This window comes from Rhinolophus ferrumequinum, chromosome 6 (assembly GCF_004115265.2).
Source record: "Rhinolophus ferrumequinum isolate MPI-CBG mRhiFer1 chromosome 6, mRhiFer1_v1.p, whole genome shotgun sequence".
NCBI lineage: Eukaryota > Metazoa > Chordata > Mammalia > Chiroptera > Rhinolophidae > Rhinolophus > Rhinolophus ferrumequinum.
The window spans coordinates 47,005,998-47,026,897 of record NC_046289.1 but is presented as its reverse complement, the minus strand read 5'-3'; the positions used below and the strand labels follow the sequence as shown (position 1 = coordinate 47,026,897).

At 46.2% G+C, this 20,900-nt stretch overlaps 2 protein-coding genes across 5 annotated transcripts in view; one reads left to right on the top strand and one right to left on the bottom strand.

Moving 5' to 3' along the window:
- The window catches only part of APH1B (aph-1 homolog B, gamma-secretase subunit), a 62,134-nt gene that overhangs the window by 34,214 nt on the left and 7,020 nt on the right, over nucleotides 1-20,900 (top strand). Inside the window, exon 7 of one of the 2 annotated variants that reach the window (XM_033107592.1) lies at nucleotides 6,628-6,719. The exons of the other annotated variant lie outside the window; for it this stretch is intronic. The gene's annotated coding sequence lies outside the window, so the exon portion shown is untranslated. Of the gene's footprint in view, nucleotides 1-6,627; nucleotides 6,720-20,900 lie in introns of those variants that run through there. 2 annotated transcript variants of the gene reach the window in all.
- CA12 (carbonic anhydrase 12) overlaps nucleotides 9,461-20,900 on the bottom strand; it is a 48,821-nt gene continuing 37,381 nt past the window's right edge. The window contains exons 8-11 of one of the 3 annotated variants that reach the window (XM_033107588.1): nucleotides 20,766-20,892; nucleotides 11,727-11,759; nucleotides 10,769-10,856; nucleotides 9,461-10,010 (exon numbers count right to left, since the gene is read on the bottom strand). In XM_033107588.1, the coding sequence (XP_032963479.1) occupies nucleotides 9,938-10,010; nucleotides 10,769-10,856; nucleotides 11,727-11,759; nucleotides 20,766-20,892 (321 nt within the window). In that variant the 3' untranslated portion in view covers nucleotides 9,461-9,937. Of the gene's footprint in view, nucleotides 10,011-10,768; nucleotides 10,857-11,726; nucleotides 11,760-15,639; nucleotides 18,983-20,765; nucleotides 20,893-20,900 lie in introns of those variants that run through there. The other 2 variants (XM_033107589.1, XM_033107590.1) reach the window with 2 other exon arrangements.

Sequence of the window (20,900 nt, the reverse complement as noted above, 5' to 3'; positions counted from 1 at the left end):
AGGCTTCATAGAAGAATTCTGCCAAACATTAAAAAGGAAAGAGAGAAAGAAACAATACCAATTCTACACAGACTCTTCCAGAAAATAGAAGCGATGATACACTTTCCAATTCATCTTATGAGCATTTCCAAGCATTACCTTGATAACAAATCTGGACAAAGATATCATAAGGGGGAAAAAAGCTACAGACCAGTATCTATCATGACTATACATGCAAAAATCCTCAACAATGTTTTAGCAAATTAAATCCAGTAATATATAAAAGGTATAATACACATGACCAAGTAGAATTTATCCCAATAACACAAGATTAACATACAAATGTCATTCAGTTCACCATATTAACAGACTAAAACAAACATGATCGTATCAATAATGCAAAAAAAAGGTTTTAAAATCTAACATCCATTTTTGATTTAAAAAAAAAAAACCTCAACAAGCTAGGAATAGAATAAGAAGGAATTTCTCTAACCTGAAAAGGGGACATCCATGTAAAACCTATAGCTAAGGCCATACTTAATTATACAAGACTGAATACTTTCTCCACTAAGATTGGAAACAAGGCAAGGATATCCACTCTTACCACTTTTATTCAACGTTGTATGGAGGTCCTAGCCAGTGCAAAAAGACAAGAAAAAGAAGTGTCATACAGATTGGAAAGGAAGAAATAAAACTCTTTATTTTCAGATGATATGATTGTCAGCGTAGAAAATCCTAAGGAAACTATAAAAAGGCAGCTAGAACTAATTAGTGAATTTAGCAAGGTCATAGATAGGATTCAGTGTTAACATACAAAAATCAATCCTGTTTCTATACAAGCAGCAAAGAATTGGAAATTGATTGGCTTTCTAGAACTAGTTTGCTTCTCAAACTATCTGTAGTTAAGGGCTACTTTTAGAAAAATTTCTAATCCATCACAGATCAATACTTTTGTAAAATACAACAAAAATAGATTATTATAAAAATGTGATAGAACAGATATTCAAATTACAAATCCAAAATATTTGTTATTAGAGTCAAGTATAAAATTACGTTTCAGTAAATAAAATCAAAACAAACATAGGAAAAAAGGAAAGAAGTATAAAAATGTACATGTTCATTGAAAATGTGTTTCTAGGCAGTTAATATAGAATCCCTATTACACTCAAAATTTTTTGCCATTCTGTAATAAACAAAATGTAGTGAATGCAGGAGTGGCTGGATGGCTCAGTTGGATAGAGTGCGAGCTCTGAACAACAGAGTTGCCAGTTTGACTCCCGTGTGGGCCAGTGAGCTGCGCCCTCCACAACTTGATTGAAGGACAATGACTTGGAGCTGATGGGCCCTGGAGAAACATACTGTTCCCCAATAGAATCCAATTAAAAACAAAGTGCAAAAGCAATTCTCCATATTAAATGTCTATTTAACACATTATAAAGGAATACCCAGTATATCAATATTTAAAATTTTTAATGTGATAAGTGAATTGTGTCCTGTTTGTTAATTTATCTAATCTAGATTGGATTGATAACAATGCCACTTTCAGAGAATAAAGCATATCCAAAATGTTTCTATGTTTATCTTACTAGGTACCAAAGTATACCATAAATCTTCAATAATGGATATGGAAAAAAGTTCTAGAACAGGCCCATGTATATATGAGAACCTAGTATATAATAAAATTATCATTTTAAATCAGTGGGAAAAAGGATCAGCTCTTCAATAAATGGGCTGTTTGATGATTTATTTGATTATATTTTGGGGGTAAAGGGGTATGTAAAGCCAAGTCCTTTGCTCACTTTTCACTATAAAACGAAATCTAGACATATTAAAAATTCAAATGCAAAAAATAAAAATAAAAACTAGGAAAAAATTAATTTACTAATCTTAAGATGGAGAGTATTTCTCCACTACACTGAGGATACAAATCACAAAGGGAAAAAATGGACAGATTTGACTACATGAAATTTAAAACTGTACAGATATTCTAAACAAAGAAGGCTGAGAAAAATATTTTGGGGATATATTGCAAAGAGTTGTCACCTACAATACACAAGAAGCTTCTATAATTAAAAAAGATGACTTAGTAAAAAAGTAATTAAAGGACAAACAATTCACACGCACAAAGATACAATAAACATAAGACAAATGCTAAACCATTAATAAAAGACATGGAAAACAAGCAAATAATTTTTAGATTATCAGATTATCAAAGATGAGAAAGATTGATAACATCAAGGAGTGTTGAACATATGGTGGAAACAGCATGTTAGGAGAAAGCAAATTAGTACAATCTTTTGGCTGGTAATTTAGCAAAATCTATTGTATCTATAAAATTTTGAGATGTGCATATTTTGAACCAACAATTTTCTAGGAATTTATCCTATAGAAATACATCCAAGCACAAAAGGACCTTGTAATAGTCTTGCAACCTTAGGGGGTTGCAACAAATGTCTGTCAATAGAGCTTTGCCTCAAAGAGCAGAACACTTTAAAAAGAATGAGGATATTTGCAATATATTAGAAAACAAAAGCAAGGTCTAGACCATTCTTCCATTCAAGAAATATTTCTCATTCATTGTGCTAGATATTGAGAATACCAGAGGGAAAATAGACACGTGTGATCCTAGCCCTTATAGAGCATATGATATGTATCCTATTAGTCCATTTTATTAAAAAATGTAAACTGAATATTAAAATGTGCACACACATACACTTAAAGTCTGCAGAAAGAAAACAATCATTAGCAATGGCTATTTGGGGAGTTAGGATTACGGGGGACTTTTGGCTTTATACGTAATTATTTGTGTTTTTTTCAATGAGTATATATTTATGTAATCAGACAAAACCATAATCGAGGCACTTTTATGATTTCTTGGTGTCTTTATTAGAAAGTATATATCAATTCAAGATCTTTCGCAGTCTGATTCTTTTTCCTGCCTTAAATCTGCTTTTGAATAAGGAGGTATGAGAAAGAAAGTCAGTCGGAAACTACTTTGAAAGACAGAAGCAAGATAAAGGAAAATGCCTTTTCCTTTATTCATAACCCTTCTGACACCAAATGTGTGGGTTTTTCCACACCAAACAATTCTCCAATTCTTCGTGGACACCAACTATGGATGTTCTGTAATTTAACTCAGTTCTGACACCCACTGCCCAGAATCAGTGCAGACCCCACAGGTTAAGGGCTCAATTCCACAGAACTGCCCCCACTTCAGACACCAGTTGCAAGTCCCAGGTTGTTACCTGTACTTCTCATTAACTGGCTTTAAATTGCAGGTTCCTATGACTCCCTCCTCAGGTCTGATAATTTGCTAGGACAGCTCACAAAACTTAGGGAAACATTTACTTACATTTACCGGTTTATTATAAAGGATATGATAAAGGATACGGATGAACAGCCAGATCCCTTGGTCAAGGTATGTCAAGGGAAGGGACACGTAGCTTCCATGCCCTTGCTAGGCACACCACCTCCACGTGTTGGAAGCTCTCTGAACCCGTAGTTTAAGGGGTTGTGGTTTTTTTGGAGGTTCTGTTATGTAGGCACGGTTGATTAAATCATTGACCACTGCTGATTGAACTCAATTCCCAGCCCCTCTCCCCTCCCGGGAGGTCAGGGAGTAGGGCTGAAAGTTACAACCCACTGATCACACGGTTGGTTCCTCTGGTAACCAGCCTCCCATCCTCCATGCATCACCTCTTTAACATAAAATTAGGTATGGTTCAGGCGCTTACTAGGAATAATCTTTAGGAGCTCTGTGCCAGGAACTAGGGATGACATGTATATTTCTTAGTGTATCACAATAGCACAGGAGATTAATCCAGATTTCACCCAGTGGCTAAGAAGGAATGCTGAGCTCCTGACCGTGCATGTTCTCCACGGAAAGGATGTACCATATTCAAGACAACTTTTCTGATGGTTATGTGTTGGGTAGTTGAGAAGGAGAGAAACGAAGACGCATGAGAGTTGTGTGTCTAGGTATCTTGGGAAACTAGTTTCAGCGGGTGAGCTGACTGGTTGTGTTTCCTGCCTCACCAGAAGGGCTCTGCTTCTTCCCGAGAAGCCGGCTGACTGTCCTCGCTGACACAGCGTTGCCATAAAGGTCTCAGGCTGCCCTTGAACCTATAGGCCCTGGGTTTGTTGTCTTCATTGTAGGTAATTAAAAAGTTAATATTTGAAGTGAGAGAACTCAAGCTGAAATAATGACTTTCACTTAGAGAATCAGGAGGTCATATCCAGCCACGTGAACAGAGATCACGCTCCTTCCTGGGCTCCCACCCACAGGGCGAGTTCCAGGGAAGTGTGCCATCCTGGCCAGGTTTCTCCTTCTAGATAGGCCAGCAGGATAAGCTCTGAATGGAAATGCCAGGATAGGGCAGGGTATCGTTTGCCTGTGTGGGGGGTGGTTTCTTTCCTTTTTAAAAAAACAGCTTTATTGAGTATCATTGATTAAAGATAAATGGCACATAGTTAAAGTATAAAATTTGAACGGTTTTGTCATATGTGGAAAAACCATCCCCACAGTCAAGATAATGAACACATCCATCACCTCAACAATTTCTCATACCCCCTTGCAATCCCTTCATTCCCCACCTCACCCCCAGGCAACCACTGATGTGCTTTCTGTCACTATACTTTGTACTTTTTAGAATTTTATCCAGATGGCATTATACGGTGTGTGCGTACTGATTCCTTCTCCCCAGTTCAGCCTAGGAAAAAAAAAGTTCAGTGAATGTGCCCTTAGGAATTTGCTTTGCTGAATTCAGAGGTGAGGGTAACAGCCCAGGAGCTGAGCTGACTCCTTTGCTTGCTTGTGGTTAGTCCTTGGTCAGACTTTTCCTGAACAGTGGCCAGGGTTTCGTGTTACCAATCAGATTGGAGGCAGGAGGTTGTTGTTGACTTTCCAGAAATCATTGGCACAACTGCCTTTAGCCCGTGGGGTTTTCTGAGGCTGTGATTGAGATAAGCATGGCCAATTCTATTACAAGAAGGTGTTTCCATGTCACTGGAGCTCGGGAAGGTGGACCCCATGTCATTGCAGATGCTAGCATTGCAGGAGCTTTGTGACCTTGGCTGAGCCCAGAGCCAGAGTCCTTGGTTAGTTTCCCACTTAGAAGGTAAGGGCAGTTCTCTCTTTCCCTGGGTTGTTGGAGTGAAGGTGCATTGAAACAGTCAAGGGTATACAACTGGGAGGCATTACTGAGACCCTGTTGACCTGCAGTCATAATTGATGTGCTGGCCTGATTGCAATCCTTTTTTTTTTTTTTTTTTATGGTGAAGAATTCCACACTACAGAGCACTTTGGCCCTTCTCTCTGCCCAGTTATTCTATAATGAAAGGGCACATGTGGGGCATGGTGACCCTACTCTGAGCACTGTCACACCTTCTACCCTGGGATAGTTGAATCAGAGCCAGAGGGCCATGCGTCCCTGCCAGGCCGTGTCCAATGTGGACTTGGATGTCAGCATAAGATAGGCCATAACAGTGCCCACTGCACAGGTGGTGCCTCTGCTCCCTGGCAGGCAGCCCCAGAAGTCTGGTTTCCTCTTGTAAGTAGGTCTCAAGACTTCTCCCCACACTTCAAAGAAAGGAAGGGGACTTGTTCTAATGGGGGCACAGAAAACAATTCAAGAGACCCAGGTTTCAGGCGTTCCCCCTCTTCCGGCTGACCCGTTCTGGGAAGAGTGGAGATAACTCTTTCCCGGCAGGAGCATTAGGACTCAGAGGCGTTGGGGGAGGGGGCGGGAGTCGGCAGTTAGCACCTGGCACCTGGCCAGGTCCCACAGTTAACCAGGCAAGCTTATGCTCACAGCCCAAGCTCTGGCAGAGGCCCTGGGACACCCCAGGCTGGAGTCACTGCTGAGAACTGGGACCCCAGACAGGGCCGAGGGGCGTGGCCAGGGCAGGGAGGGCTGGGCGCGCCTGGTCCACGAGGGAAAGGTGTAAGGAGAGGAGCTGTGCCTAAGGCCCGCTGGTGTGTTCTGTCTGCCCTCTTTTCTACCGCCCTCCATATGGTCCTCCCCGGAGACCCCAATTCTCTGTCTTCCATCCTCTATCCCTCACCCCGCAAAGCTTTCTGCTGGGGCTTATTTTTGGGGAAAGCCCTCTAGGTTTAACCCTCCCAAAGGGTATATCCAAGGAAAAGAGTGGCTTTCCGTATGTGCACAGGGGCTGTGCTGGCTGCGGCCACACATGGTGGCTGAGCGCTTGGAATTTGCTTAATGAAACTGAGCAACTCCATTTATTTTATTTTGATAAATTTAAATTTAAGAGCTGATACTTGATTTAGTTATTTGGAAACCTTTTATTTGGAGCAGCTATGTGAATCTGCTTTTTCAACTGTAAATTTTATGAAGGCTAAATAAATATAGATCAAATATTTTCAGTGAGAATTTGCATCTGAATTGAGATGTGCTAGAAGTGTAAAATACCAGATTTCAGAGTTACTATAGAAAAAAAGATTGAAAATATTTCATATCAAAATATTGATTACGTGTTGAAATGATAGTATTTTGGATCTATTGGGTTATATACAATAAATTAAAATTAATGTCCGTGGTTTCGTTTCCTTTTTTTTTGGTGTGGCTACTAGAACTTTAAAATTTCATATCTTGCATTATATTTTATTGTATTTCTACTGCACTCTAGATTGTCCATTTGGCTGGATTTCGATGAGGAGGTGATGATCAAACTGAAGGAGAACTTGAGTCCTTGCCACCCCATGGCTTTCACCAGCACCCTTGCTGTCATCAGCCCAGATGAATGGGGAGTTCAGAGAATGGGGAGAAAGGTTGTGGAGAGAGAAGGGAGAGGACTTCTGTCGCATCTCTCTCCATCCTAGGGCAACTGAAGTGAAAACTGGAAGCTTTTCTAAATAAATAAACAGGTCTGCCTCCTTTAGCAGACCAGAATGTGAAATTTGGATTTAGACAAAAGATGATATGGAGGGTGATAGCATATTTTGCAAAAAGGATCCAGAATAATGTAATATAGTCGGGCAACCAAGACAGGCTACCAACCTACTAGGTGCAATACCTGGTACAGCAAAGAGACAGAAGACCAGTTTTCTATATTCATGCCTGGCACTTTGGTTAGGAATGTCTCCCTCATTTCCATCCATCTCTTCAAAGCTGCCTTATTCTTCAAGGTTCAAGGTTCCCCCTGAACCTTGCTCAGGGTTCCCCCTTGTCCCCCAGCCTTTCCCTGGGCGCTCTAGACTTCCCAGCTCCACTGAGCAGCAGTTGTGTGACCCTGGGCCTGTACACGCCTCGGCCTCCGTCCTCAGTACACTGATGACTCCAGTGTGTTTTCCTGGGGAGCCAGGTTCTAAGACCTAGATGCAAATGACATCATTCATTGTGAGTGCTTACCTGTCACCATAGGTAGGGGAGTACAAAGTGCTTTGCCAATAGTAATGCTTTAACCTCACCTCCACAAACATCAGTCTGATGTGAAAAACTTTTTATTTATAATTTCTCATATTTACAGTGTATGTCTTCATTACAATCATTCTTACAATAAATACCGAAGTGCTCAACGGACCGTCGTCACCGTGCCTATGGTCCAACCAAGGCACAGGGACAGAGGGGTGCTGGCGATCATTGTGCTCCCAGAGAGCCAGCCAGGAGGCCTTCAGAGAGCGGAGTGCAGGGGAGAAGAAGTTAAGGTCTGAACTCGAAATGTGATTCATGCAGCAAAATCCTAGAATGTCTATCAAGGAAACAGGTATAGGTTTTTACTGCTTTTATCAGGTGATACTAAAGAAAGAGAACAGAGAGACTGAAGCTCCCCCATTAGAGGGAGGCAGAGAAGCCAGGGCCTCCCGTGTCCGGCCCCCAGCCCGCACCTGTGTCTGTCATCTCTCCTGTCCTGCGCCCAGCACCGCACCTGGGCCCTCCAGGGCTGAGGGGAGGCAGAGGAGCCTCCGGCACCACAGCGCTGGTTTCCTTTAGTGGCGACTGCTGTCAATAGAATGAGTGAGAACCTGAGGAAAGGTTTCCGGTTCCGAAGGTGGATCCTCCGGAGGCCCATAAGGATTAGCAGGGAAGTGGACGGAGTTGATTCTCGGAGGCTTCTCTCTGCCTCCCTCGCTTTGTGTTGTCTCAGCCATGAGGGCCTGGGCTGTGCTGAGGGGCAAGCGGGCAGGAGAAATGCCACTGTTTTCACCCCTAGTAAATCTCCCTTTTTATGAACAGACATTGTGCCAGGTACAACGATCTCTCTGTTCTCTCACAGAATTTACCCATAAAAGGTGCAGAGAGCTTTTTGAGTCAGTCCCACAGGTCTGGAGTGGTTTGTGTTGGTTTCTGATTGGCAGTGTTGGGCCGAGGCTAAGAAAGCATTACGTAATCACATTGCTCAGTCCTATGGGTTCTCCCTGTTGTCAGGGGATCGGCCTCAGGTGTGCCAACGGCAAGGTCAGGACGCCACCCCAGGCTCAAGGCTGCCAGACGTCTTGCGCACACACACGTCCACATCTCCCTTAGGTCATGTGTAACTGCCTAGCAAACAAGCTACAGAGATACAGGGCTTGCCTTCACTGCAAAACGTTGGGACAGTAGAGAAGGAAGAAGACTTCGGAGAGTCGAAGGGAGGAGCAAAAGGAAAGATTGCTGTAAAGAAGCCTGTGCTTCAAGAGGACATTCCGTGCTGTCCGAGTGAGACTGTGAATCGGAAAGTTCTGTGAACTGCGAGCTGCTGGCCTTGAGAGGTGGGTGGTGGGGGACCTTGTCAGTCAGGGAACTGACCCATCTCCGTGGGGCTCTTCCATCAATGCGGGGAGAGTGAAGAAGGAGCTACGTCTTCTCAGAAGCTGTCTTTGTGATGTGCGGGGAAGACCATGAAGAAACGTGGTAACACTCCATTATTTTGGTCTCTAGATACCACACTGCCAGCCCCTGCACAGATAACTTCCTGCTCTTATAGCTTGAAAATATATTTTAACTAAGCTGAAACTTGACATCCTCGAAGCCAGAGTAGTAGGGAAGTTCCAAGTCCAGGTTGACAGCGGGAATACCACACAGGTACAGAAACGAAATTTGAGCAAAAGAGACTAAGCTCTTCAATCATTTTTGCTTCTGCCTATTTTCTCTAGACTCAAAAGCAGTTTGGGTCATCTCAGAACTCACATCGGCTCCAGGCGATGCAGGTAGCAGCACATTTTCAAGGAATAGCCTAATTCTAAAATCTGTAGAATATGGAACATAACTGCCCCGCGGATAGGAGGCTAGGCTTGGGCTTCATGTTCTGTCCTTCTCACACTTACGGCTTGGCAAACAACTTCTGATTCCAAACTCAGACTCTTCCAGATCTTACCTATCTTCTCCTTCTCCCTCTAAGGCCCATTCAGTGCATTTGATCCCAAGGACAGGAAGATGCCTCTACTGCCTTTTAAAGAACTTCTCGTTCTCTTTTTGTCTCAGACACCTTGACCCTTCCTATATCAATACTTCCAACCTCCCACCGACCACCACCACCAACCTCCCCAGCTGTAAGGTCAAACTAAAGGTTTTCTCTCAGTAGGAGGAAATCAGAGGAAGACAACACCACCTTCCCTCAGAAAACAAACTGAGTCTCAAAAGCAAAACCTAAGCACATCCTGGCCTGAAAGCTTGGACAAGGAGCAGAATGTCCAGGACACTTGAAACCACACTTGAGTGAACCCCTGGATAAAAGTGTTTTTCAATCAATAACAGCCCCCAGCAGGCAACTTGGCTTTGGCCCTGAGAATCCAGGCCACTTACTGGTCTCACAGACATGAAGCGGATAACTCAGAGTTCCCGCCTCCTTGGTACACTCTTCCCATTCGCAGTTGCTCTGGGGTGGCGAGGCGCCCAGCTGGAGGCCCCCTGAGGGTCTGGCGTGTTTGCAGGTTGAGCTCCAGAGAACCCTCAGGTATTTCAAGTGTCCAGGGAACCATAGCAAAGTCCTTCCTTGGACAGGCCCGAGTGCCAGGGCCTCAGGCGTGCGCCTCAGTCTCCTTCTTGATGGCTGGTTTGTAAATGACTCCTTTATTGCTGTCACCTTTTTTGCTACGGGGACAAAAAGAACACACAAGTCTTGTTAGTGAAAGAGGAGAGAGGCAGAAAGCAGCATGATTCAGCTATGGAATGAGGCAAGTTCTAGGGTTCAGATTCCCCTCCTGGGGACCTTTCCTCAATTCTGTTGGTCTTAGGAGGGAATGGCTACACATACAGCATTAACCAAAATGGAAACTGTTCGTTTTCCAACTGTTCTCTTTTAACACCTGACAATACTAGACCTATATTTTGAAGAGGTCCCATTGCCATCCCCTCTTCAAACCTTTGATTCCACAACAGCATTCTTGGCAACCTCTTTTTTTATAAAATAAGGTTTTAGGAAAAATAAGGTTTTAGGAAAAAATAAACATGACAATAAAAACATGAGCAAAGGGCAAGTTTTCCTTCACTTTTCCTTTTGGATTCAGACAAAAAACAGATGTAAACATCTTAGAAGGAAGACAGCCTTGGTACTTGTACTTAAGCAAATGGGACCTCCCCACACCCCAAGTCAAGAGACTCATCCAAGGTTTCAGCCATGACAGCAAGGATGGCAGACACACCTCCCACCTTGAGCGCAATGACCCTTGAACGACCAGTGTCTTGTGTAAAGGAGTCCTGAGCTAGTGGTGTTTGGGAACCAGCACTCCTAGGATAAGTGTTGCTACATGTGACAGAGGTTCTTCATTCTGCAGGCCACCTTCCCAGACAAAAGAATCCTCACGGACACATAAACCACCCACTCCCATTTCCAAACAAAACCAGCTCACCTCTTCTTCCTTCTGAAAAGCCAAATGGACGCTGCCACGACAATACAGACGCCGAGAATGCCGGCCAGGGCCACCGACAGGATGATGCCTGGTGAAGAGGCGGTGGACACACATTATAGTCCTACCTTCCCCTGCGTCCCATCCCACAGCACATGGCTGTGACAGCAAGCGACTGCTGCATAATCATCCATAGAAAGGTGTAATTTCCCCACCTCTGTTCTCAGGTTCTGGTCTTTGGTTTAGCAGGACTGGCTAGAATACTTAGAGGGGGCCATTTGCAAATTATAGCCCTTATCCAGCAGGGGTTCTCAAACTTGCACCAGGATCAGAAGAGCTTATTTAAAATGTAGACTTTTTTTAAAAAAATTTTTGAGCCCAACCCTCAGAAACTGATTCAATCTGGAGTGGAGCCCAGGAATCTATTTTTACCAAACACCTCTAGCTGATGCTGATGTACCTGGTCCATGCACTACATTTTGAGAAACCCTGGGTTACAGAAATAGAATTCACTTTGTCTTTGCTTGCTGGCTTTAAGGCCCATTGGGATGCCTCTTTATCAGGGCTGCCCCCAAGTTCCATGGCACAGTCCTAGCAATCCAAAACAACCAGAGGCCCATTTCCAAGGTTCCTAGCCAGTCATCCAACCTCCACATTGGGCTCAAGTATGTTTTTAGGCAATGGCTTACCACCATGGCCAACAGAAGGTCTTGGATAGGCTCTTGGAATGTATACGTGCTGTGTACAGTGATTAGGGCTTTCATTGGGGGAGCGTTTGATTGGCAGTTCATCTTTGAATCAGAGAGTGACGTGAGGGTAAGACCCACAGTGAGAGGGGGCCAGGAGCCAGAGCGACAACACCAAAGCATAGAGGATGGGCTGCAAGTATCACAGGCCCAGATCACACCGAGAATCACAGCCATCACCCAGCTACAGCATGCACGGCCGGCCGGCCACATACCCAGACTCAGTCCTGCGTGGGTAAGGTCTTGCACTTCAAAGAGGGAGGAAAAGATTGGAAATTAACCAAGTCAAACCATGGTGGATTTGACCAGTGTGTGGAAGCTCTGTCTTTTGTTTGCTTGGAGGTGCTAAGCTTATACAGACTTTCTCGGGGTGTTCACTTTTGACCCCGGTGCCTGATAGGATAGAGGGAATTGCCCACCTAGGGGACCCCACACAGGGACCCCTCCCTGCGATGCACCTGAATCACAGCAGTCTTTTTGCTAGAGAAAGACTTCAGCTTTCAATACAAAGTGGCCAAAGTGGGTAGTGAGGAAGGATAGTCAGAGGTACTCGGACAGGCTGTTACCTGCTTCTCTGGTATCCACCCCTCTTCCTAGCAAGGAACCTGCCATGTTCGGGCTGGCTGGGGCTGCCAGCGCTTAGCTGGAACCTGTCACCAGACTTCTGCCCCATCCTCATCCAGTCTTGTTATCACGGTTTGGTTCTGTTTTTGCTTTGGCCCCACGGGATAAACTGGAGGAAGCCCTCCACCGTACTAGTCTCCCTTCTCTGCTATGTGGAACCAGAGCGTTGTGGCTTTTCTCAGCGATTTAATATTGGAGATAAATGGGGTGAGTTAGGCGTCATCAGTGGGGCTGAAATAGGGCCCAGCCATCTAAGGAGAAATCCCAGAGTCAGCCTATTAGGGACCTCCCTGGGGGAGGGTCATGATGACTCCATCTTCTTGAGGAAGCCAGCGGAGCCAGTCATGAAGTCCCCTGGGTGACTCACTCAGCCAGCTTCTTCCAGGTTCTTAGAACTAGTCCCCATTCTCTCAATCAGCTCTTCCATCTAAAGAAATCTCTGTTTACATATACTCTCTTGTCCAGTGGTCTTCTGGCCTCAGTAGAAACTTCTAACAGGTGTGTGTGTGTGAGTAGGGGAGGGGATGCTTATCCTAGTTCCCATGGGAAGTCAGAGTTGTACAGACTGTGGCTACCCAGCCCAACACTCAGGACAGCCTGTGCCCACAGAGCCCACTGTGGCAACTGAGACCCTGGGTGAGCCCTGGCCAAGTGTGAGATGCCAGCAGAGGGCCAGGGACTCAACCTCGGGTCACTTGACACCCGGGGAACCAGACCTGAGACTGCAGGATGAGGTTTTGCTCACCCCCTTCTCCTGTTAAGTGGCCAGAATCTGGCTGATTCCCTTGGAGCTATCAGGCCTGTGTCCTTTCCCTACTGTCCTCTTCTACAATCTCATGGTGAGCCTGTAGCCTCTCTGTCCAATGCTGGCCCCTAGAAGTCTCTAGTTTGGCTTCCCCAGGTGGCTCTGGGCCATCATAAGGATAAACAAAGCAGGTATGGAGAGGAGCTGTCCACATAGGACAGGGTGGCCTGATCTCGGCTCTTGTCAGCCACCACCACCAGCCCATGGCCTCCCAAGTGGCAACAAGAGCAGCTCTCCTGGCCTGATTCCCTGCCCCAGGCCTCCTCGTGTCACCTGAACACAAGGATTCGCCAATGGCTTGGGGAGAGGCTCAGGACATGAGCCCCCCTGGGGAGAACATCAAGTGTTTGTATACCATGTGTTCTGTTCCCTGCACGGCTGTGGCTGCTGCACGTTGGAATTTGGTACTTTGGGGCTTTTTCTTTTCAAGGTACCTAGAGGTGACCAAGGCCTCCAGGATCTTAAAAACAACAACCCCCCATAATCCCAACTAGTCACAGTTTCCTTTCCAAGCTTTTTGATGAAATACACTTTTGTCCTTTGTTCCTAAAACTCCAGATGTTTGTGGTACCAAACTAGTTTTCACCACATAAGACTGTTACTGGTAAGCCTCACCACTTGGCTAAGCTGTCCAAACTGGACAATTTGTCAAGTCATTGCTTTCACAGGCACCTCAAACATCCTGAGAACAACAAGGCCCCCAGACAGCTGAGCAGTACCACTCTGGGGATGGAGGACGTGCCCCCGTGCCATGGTCTTAGGGAGCTGAGCAAAGTCTTGAGGAAGCAAGGCCTCTAGGCATGGGATTTTTCTCAAGAGCATGTGGCCCAGTCTGGTGGCTTCTCTGGAGGGAAAGTCTGGCTTTCCAGGTTCACTGAGCAGTGCCCTTGGCTGTATCAGGCCCCATAAACAACAGCCTACTTTAATCCAGGGCTCTAGCCTAGGTTCTTTTATCCTGGATGATGACTTGTCAGGGCCCAAGTTGCCTCTCCGTGGGAACAATGAAAGGAAACCAAGCGGCCGCAAAAAACAACGAAAGCCCCAGAGAGTGGGACAGATGCTTTCAGCCAAGACTTTGATGCAGCAAAAACAAAGTAGCTTGACTGAGCAAGCAAAGAGTGTAAGCTACTGTGGAAGAGAAATGGCGCCAAGAGTGTCACCTGCTAAGAATTCCACCCCACAAGAAGCACAGGGCAGGAAGATGTTGGAATGCTATCCCCTGCCAGTTGAGAGGGCACCAACAATCAAGGAAGCAGGGCTTCTCTACAGAGCTGGACGAAACCCACAGGGCTCAGGTCCCATGGAAACTAGATGCCAAAGCGTGTACTAACTCAAGGGAGAGAGGAGGTCAGGGAGAATTTGGGGGCACAGGGAGAGCTGTTGGGGCAACTGGAGAGCTAGAGCTCAGAGAAGGAAGCCAAAGCCTGTATCACAGCAGAACCTCTGGGATAGTATAAAGAACAGGCATCAAAGATGATACAGGGAAGGGCAGAACCAGATTAAGCAAAGAAATTGTTTGTTTCTGAACGGCTAATAAGGCAGGCAGTTCCCACTGAAGAACAATGGGACAGATAGGAGAAATGGAGATAGGCTGGTTGACAGAGATGGCCCACGACAGCTACAGGGTAAGAATGCAATGGAGGGGCTCCTGAGCTCGCTGGTAAGAGAGCGCATGCTGTACAGATGTGGGGGAGCCATCCATTCATAAAGTGCTCCCGTACGTGTCCGGGCGAGCAGAGATGGGGCAGTACGACACCCAGAAGAAAACACACAGATACAGAAGAAATTGACTGACACATGCATCTCCCAGGAAGGTACAGACCCCCGGAGAAGATGGGCAAGCTGCTTGCCACAAGGGCATCACTACCTGGTCTGGCTGGCTCAGGAGCCACGGCTTCCACTGGCATCTTGCTGGACCGAGGGATGCTGGTTAACTGATTTTGAGGTCTTCTGAAGCCTCAAGTGCAAACACAGAAAAGTCCAGCGGGAAGAACAAGCAGCTCATTGACACAGCTTGCAGGTCCTGGAACAAGTCTGGCATTTTCTGAGTCTACTTGCAATTCTGTTTATTTAAACAGAATTTCAAATAACAAGGAATATAATCCTTTTCCTTTCAAGATATTATTTTAAAGTATGGACTGTCTTGGTAGGTGACATAGTGATTTATGTATATATCCATAGCTCCATGTCTTTAGCAGTCTCTGGTCTTGTAAAAGAGACAGGGAAAGTTTTGGTAATCCAGTTTTGAATAGTAAAAACTTATTATTATGCTTACTGCAAGTCCTAGACTCAAGTAACTGAAATGCTAGTCCTCTCTTTGGATGATGCTTTGGTAAGAAAAGCAAGGACGATGTCCTCAGTGACCACAGGATATTAACTATCTTTGCAGGACGTATTTAACTGAGGCGTTTTCCTTATTAACACTATATAGAAATAACCCAATAAAGAAATACTGTTTACAAATGCATCTGCCAAAAAGATAGCAGCGGATTACATGAGGGAACTGGTTTTCTCTAGCCATGATAGGGACGGAGGGCTTTGCCTTCCAGATTGCAGGAATGTGTCCCAGAAGGAAGAGCTACCTTGCTCTGAGGGGCCTAAGTCTTGGGGCAGTAGGCGTGGGTTGCGATGCCTGCAGTGAGTGCCGTTACTCTCAGCTCCCTTTGGTGGCTGGGCTGACTGTGCTGAAGGGCTGATGTGGGGGGAAACGGGGGCCTTTTATCCCGATCAGAGCAATGGAAAGCCTGAGAGCACCTCTAGGCAACTCCCTCCCACACCTTCAAAACTTGGCCGTTAAGTTGATCTGTAATTTTCCTTAAACAAATGGATTGATTTTCATGCTGTTGGCAATTTGGTAACAAAGCAAAATAAGACTTAAACTAAATTTGACCATCGGTCAGGCTTATGTTCTAATCCTCCTGCAAAGAAGACACTCGGGAGAGGAGGGGAAGGGAGCTGGATCTGTTACATTCTTTCAGACTTGTCGTGAGCACCAGACATGATGCCAGGCACGAAAAGTGAGTAAAGTGTTCACCAGCGCGGTCCTTCGGGGGCTGGTAGTGTGTGGATAATATGGACATGTTTTCTCTCTTTCCTTTTCTGTATTGTAATAAATCTTCACCCTGTGGTGCGCTAAGAACCATAAAGAGATGAGCGTGTTGTTCCAGCCGCATTGAAGGAGACCTAAGTCGCCTTCAGGGGGATGGAGAGGGCATGTAGAATCGAGTCTTGAAAGAATTTTCCAGGTGGAAGAGGTGAGGGCCTCCTAGACAAAGGGAATAGTGTGGGCAAAGCAAATAGTGTCCACATGTGAAGAAAGCACCTGCCATGCTAAGGGAGGCCCTCCAGGGTGCAGATGGTGCCAGGATGTGACAGTGTTGGGAAGGTCAGTGGGACCACCTCACAAAGGGTGGTCCCAGCCTTGTGCCCGAGCCCTTTTCCTGCTGTCTTTCCTGAGCAGGATGTGCTGTGTGCCAGAGGCTCGGTGTTAGGAGCAGCGTAATGTCCATGGGGGGGCTTTCTGGTCCCCCCATGTTTCACCTGAGGTGTGCTCAGGAAGCACGTAGTGTGCTGAGTTCCATTAGATGAAGGACTTCACTGCTTAGCATGTTTGGTGATTATTCCTGATGATGCAGTGCCCTGTGTCCAGGGGGAACTGGAAAATAGGAACTCCTCTGGACTTCCATGTGGATACTTTGGAAGAATTGATACCTTTGCATCTAATAGGTTTTATTTATAAATAAGAACTTTTAGAAACACCAGGTCAATAACCACAAAGCATACATTCGAGTCTCAAAAAATTAGATAATTAGCCATCTTAGCTTTGTAAGACTTCTTTCTATCTCTTTGTTAAAGGTTTTATACATTTACCCCGTTCCCTCAGGGTCAAGCAGATTCTAATGGTGGGTGAGAGCCCTACCCCTCTACTGTCCAGCGCTCCTGTGTAAGTGCCTCAGCTGGCTCTGGGCTCTACGGCAGGGGACATGCATTGCTCAGAGCAAGGCCACTAAACACATGATTATAGAAACTTTTTGGCTACCTCTTGTCCCTCAGGTTCCCTTGACGTGTTGAAACAGAGCTAGATAGCATTAGTATTTAGCTTTGCTGGGCTCTTGCCTTATTAAGCACCATCTGGACCTGGTGTTGGTGTCTTTGTCTGGGAAGAATTCAACTGGAAGGAACCAAGAGCTGGGCCCCTGAACTGTCCGCCTGCCCCTGTTGTCTCCTTCCTCCCACCGGACACCTGACTTCCTATGAGATCGGGAATGGTCCCAGGATGTGTTCCCCTCTCCGGGATCTAATCTTGAAGATAAGGAGTCTTGTTTCCCCTCTTCCGCTCCAGTTTTCCATTTGTGCCACTTGGAAGGGGCAGTTTTTAGAGCTGAAAAAAGCATCTGGCATGGCTTTCACCTCTCTATAAAGAGTGGGCATTTTAACCAAGGGCAAAAAGAAACAGAAAATTTATGAGAGAAAAACGTGTCCAGAAGGGTAGGAGGAGAAAAATGATGAGCGGATTCCGAAGAAAGTTGCTACCTCAGAGGCGTCTGGAACCCTAATAATGGGAGTTATAATCTTAAAGGGGAATCGTTCTCTCTCATCCCCTTCTCTTAGCCTTGGACATACGCAATTATATAAGAAGAATATGTACTGACCTTCTAAAGGAAGGTGGGGCCCAGAATTTCTCTTGGGTTTGGTTGTTCTAACTTAGTGACCCGACCCGTATTGTCTCAGGCGTGACCATCACCAGACTGAACATGTCATGCCGTAATAGAATAAAGACCAGGTCATATAATATAAAACTCTAGAATCCTGTGATATGAGTGGAAAAAATCAGTCTGGGTCTAGGAAAGTTGTACAGTCTCCGGGGCAGTGGTTCTCCATCAGGCAGTTTTGCCCCTCCTCCCCCGCAGACGTTTGGCCACGTTTGGAGACATTTTTGACTGTCACAAATGGGGGGATGTACTGGCATTGGCAGGTAGAGGCCTGGGAGGCTGCCAGGGCTACAGTGCGCAGGACAGCCCCCTACAACAAGCCATGTCCAGCCCCCAAATGTCAGTTAGTACAAGGGCTGAGAAACCCTGCCCTTGGGCTAAGTCCTGGTTACACTATATACCTCTTGAGGACAGAAACCAGGTCTTGTACTCCTTTTCTAAGCACAGTTGAGGACAAACCAGGGTCAAGTTCAACAATTCAGTCCCAATTGTTTCAATTTGGTTACACCTCAAAGTCCATGCACTTTTTCTCCCAGAGGATTTCCTTAACATGACTTTTCTCCTGACGAAATTTTCCAACTCCATAGTTCCTGATAACTTCCAAAGAAAACCCTGAGGAAACCAGACCCAGTTACAAACTGCCTCAGCGGCAAAGGGTACAAATATTTGAGTCCGAATTGCTCAGGGTTCACCCTGACAAACAGGCTCACCCCATACACCGGAAACAGCATGTCTGAGGTCTGCTTCAGGTTGGTGTGAGAAGGCCCTTCTAAATGCAGCACCCCTGGGGGGTGAGGTCTGGGCGTCACTCCTCTGGGGCTGCCTCCTCATTGTTCTTTGGTAGCAGCCCTGTTTGGGGCCTGCATCTTTTGGAAGTGAGAGGGAGGGCAGAATTCTGGCCAAGTTTCTATAATCAGCCTCCAAATGAACCAGTTTGCCTTGGACTGCCATGGATTCTCCCTCCAAGGAGAGCGCTGAGCCCAGCCTGGGCTCTTGACCGCAGCAGCTCTGGGTGAGCTGAGCAGGAGGGGCAGTGGCAAAGTTGCATTTGGCCTTTGATCTTGGTGTCCTAAGCCAGGAGGTGGACTGGGGGCTTCTGCCTAGGGCCCCCCTCAAGTACCCTTAGCCAGGCTGGAAGGGTCTACTGAAGCATGCTGGGCTGCACTGCCCACTCTACAAGCGCCCACTTAGACCTGAGCTGGTCTAAGAAGATGGCTAATTACTCCCAACGCCCCGTCCATCAGCACAAGCGGGGGTTACTTTGAGACGTCAGACTCAAGTTCCTGCATGGTTTCTTCTGATCCTCTGTAGCTGCCCTCACTCACTGTCCCTGCAATGTAAAGCCAGGATGGGCAGGTGTCAGTGTCCACTTAGAATCACAACACGTTAGCACCGAAAGGGCGTCAGCGCACCTCGTCCAACCGGTCCTTCAGTGGCTAAGGAAACCCAGGCCAGAGAAGGGACATCTTTTGCCCACATGATACCACCAGGAGGAAGCAAAGCAAGGCCTTGAACCTAGGTCTCCTGGCTATAGGGGAAGTATTTGTCACCCTGTCCCCTGTGACTTGCATAGACTAGCCCAGAAAACAGAACTGATTATTGTCCTTGAATCTCAAGCAAAATTGTACCTGATCTGTGTGTGGGCAAAAGCCCCTTGTCTCCAGGCAGAGCTGTTATGCTTTTTATTTTATTTAAGCGTTAAAGTATTTCCATTTAACCTTTGACTACTACATACTCCACTTCGAGGAAGAAGAAAGAAGAAAGTTATATCCGGAATAGATCACAAAGGGCTCATGCTTTACACTTGACGCATTTCCCAGGAAAGGAGATTTCATAGCCATCACCATATCCATTCTCAATTTTGAGGGAGGTTCACTGTTCCCGGATTCAGTTCTCAGACCAGAAAAGGGAGGAAAAGAGGGCAATGACCTTGACTAGTAGAATCTGCAGAGAACACAGAAGATAAATGCCTGGGCAGCTCCTGATTAAGTCACTGACCTAGAAGGATGTAATTCTGATCGTCTGTATGGATCAATTCAGACGGGCATGTTTCTAAAGCTTTCTGGCCAGGGCTTCGGAATAGAATCTTCATATGTTCAACTAAGCTTAGTAGGCGAAAGTAATAATCTCAGCCAAGAAGAAAGGAACGGAAAAAAAGGTGCACCGGGTGAGACGAGAGCTGGTTCTCTGACAAGGGGGTGAATGGGCCGGCTAAATACGAACACCTGGGCCAGAGCGGTCATGTGATGTGTAAGGGCTAGAGCTGCTGCTGACCACTTGAAACGGCGAAAGTGGGAGCCGCTCAAGTGTCTACAGCGAGAAAGGAAAGTCGGAGGTTTGAAGAAGGGCCCTCGCCTTTTCCCGGCCCTCGCCTCCTGCAGGACGGACGTGGGTCTTGAGCAGGTAGTGATGTTAAATGTCCTTCTGGGGAGTTATGGGTATGGATTTAAAAGGAAGAGCTGAGATTTCATAGCATTAGGGATACACCAAACTGTTGCTTTTCATTCAGGATAGATCCTGTGTGCTTGTGCTTAAGCAAGTTTTAAGAAGCTGAGACAAAAAGGCAGGGACTGCCAATGGCTTCTTGCCTGATGAGCCTGCTACATGACACCATGAGCAGCTTGTGGCCACAGATGTGGCTCCTTACAAAGGAGCGTCCCTGGACATCCGTGGTCACCTGGCAAGACTGAAGATGGGCCTTGATGCCAGAAAGCCTCAGATAAGAAGTTAGCAGTGTGATCTCATGAAAAGGGTCCTGGCATTTGTCTTAGGGGAAGGGGTAGTTCTCCAGAGCAGACAGGTCCCCCAGAACTGCCTCTCTTCCCCATCTGTGAGAGACTCCCAGACTTAATAGGGCTCTGGTCCATGCACCTGGAGGTTCTGCCTCGTGCTTCCCTGCAAAGGCTCAGGGAAGTCAAGAGCAGTGAAGGGAGACCTCAGTACACCCACACCCAGTAGCTCCTCATGTACCCTGATTCCTTGGGCAGCCAGAGTGCTCTTAACCCATCGAAGGGCATTGGGGACAAAGCCCGAGGGCGGGGCACCGGACTTCATACAAAATGGACTGTTCGCACCCCCTAACCGCACCCCCCTCCCTGACTGCATCTCCTTACCTTGTCGGAAGGAGATGTACACCAGCCTCTCATCAAACTTCTGGACCCGCCGGAAGTTGTTGACCATTTTTCTGGGGGACGGGTCATCCTTGTGTGTGCAATACAAAGCCGTCTCCAAAGCCAGCAACTTTGGAA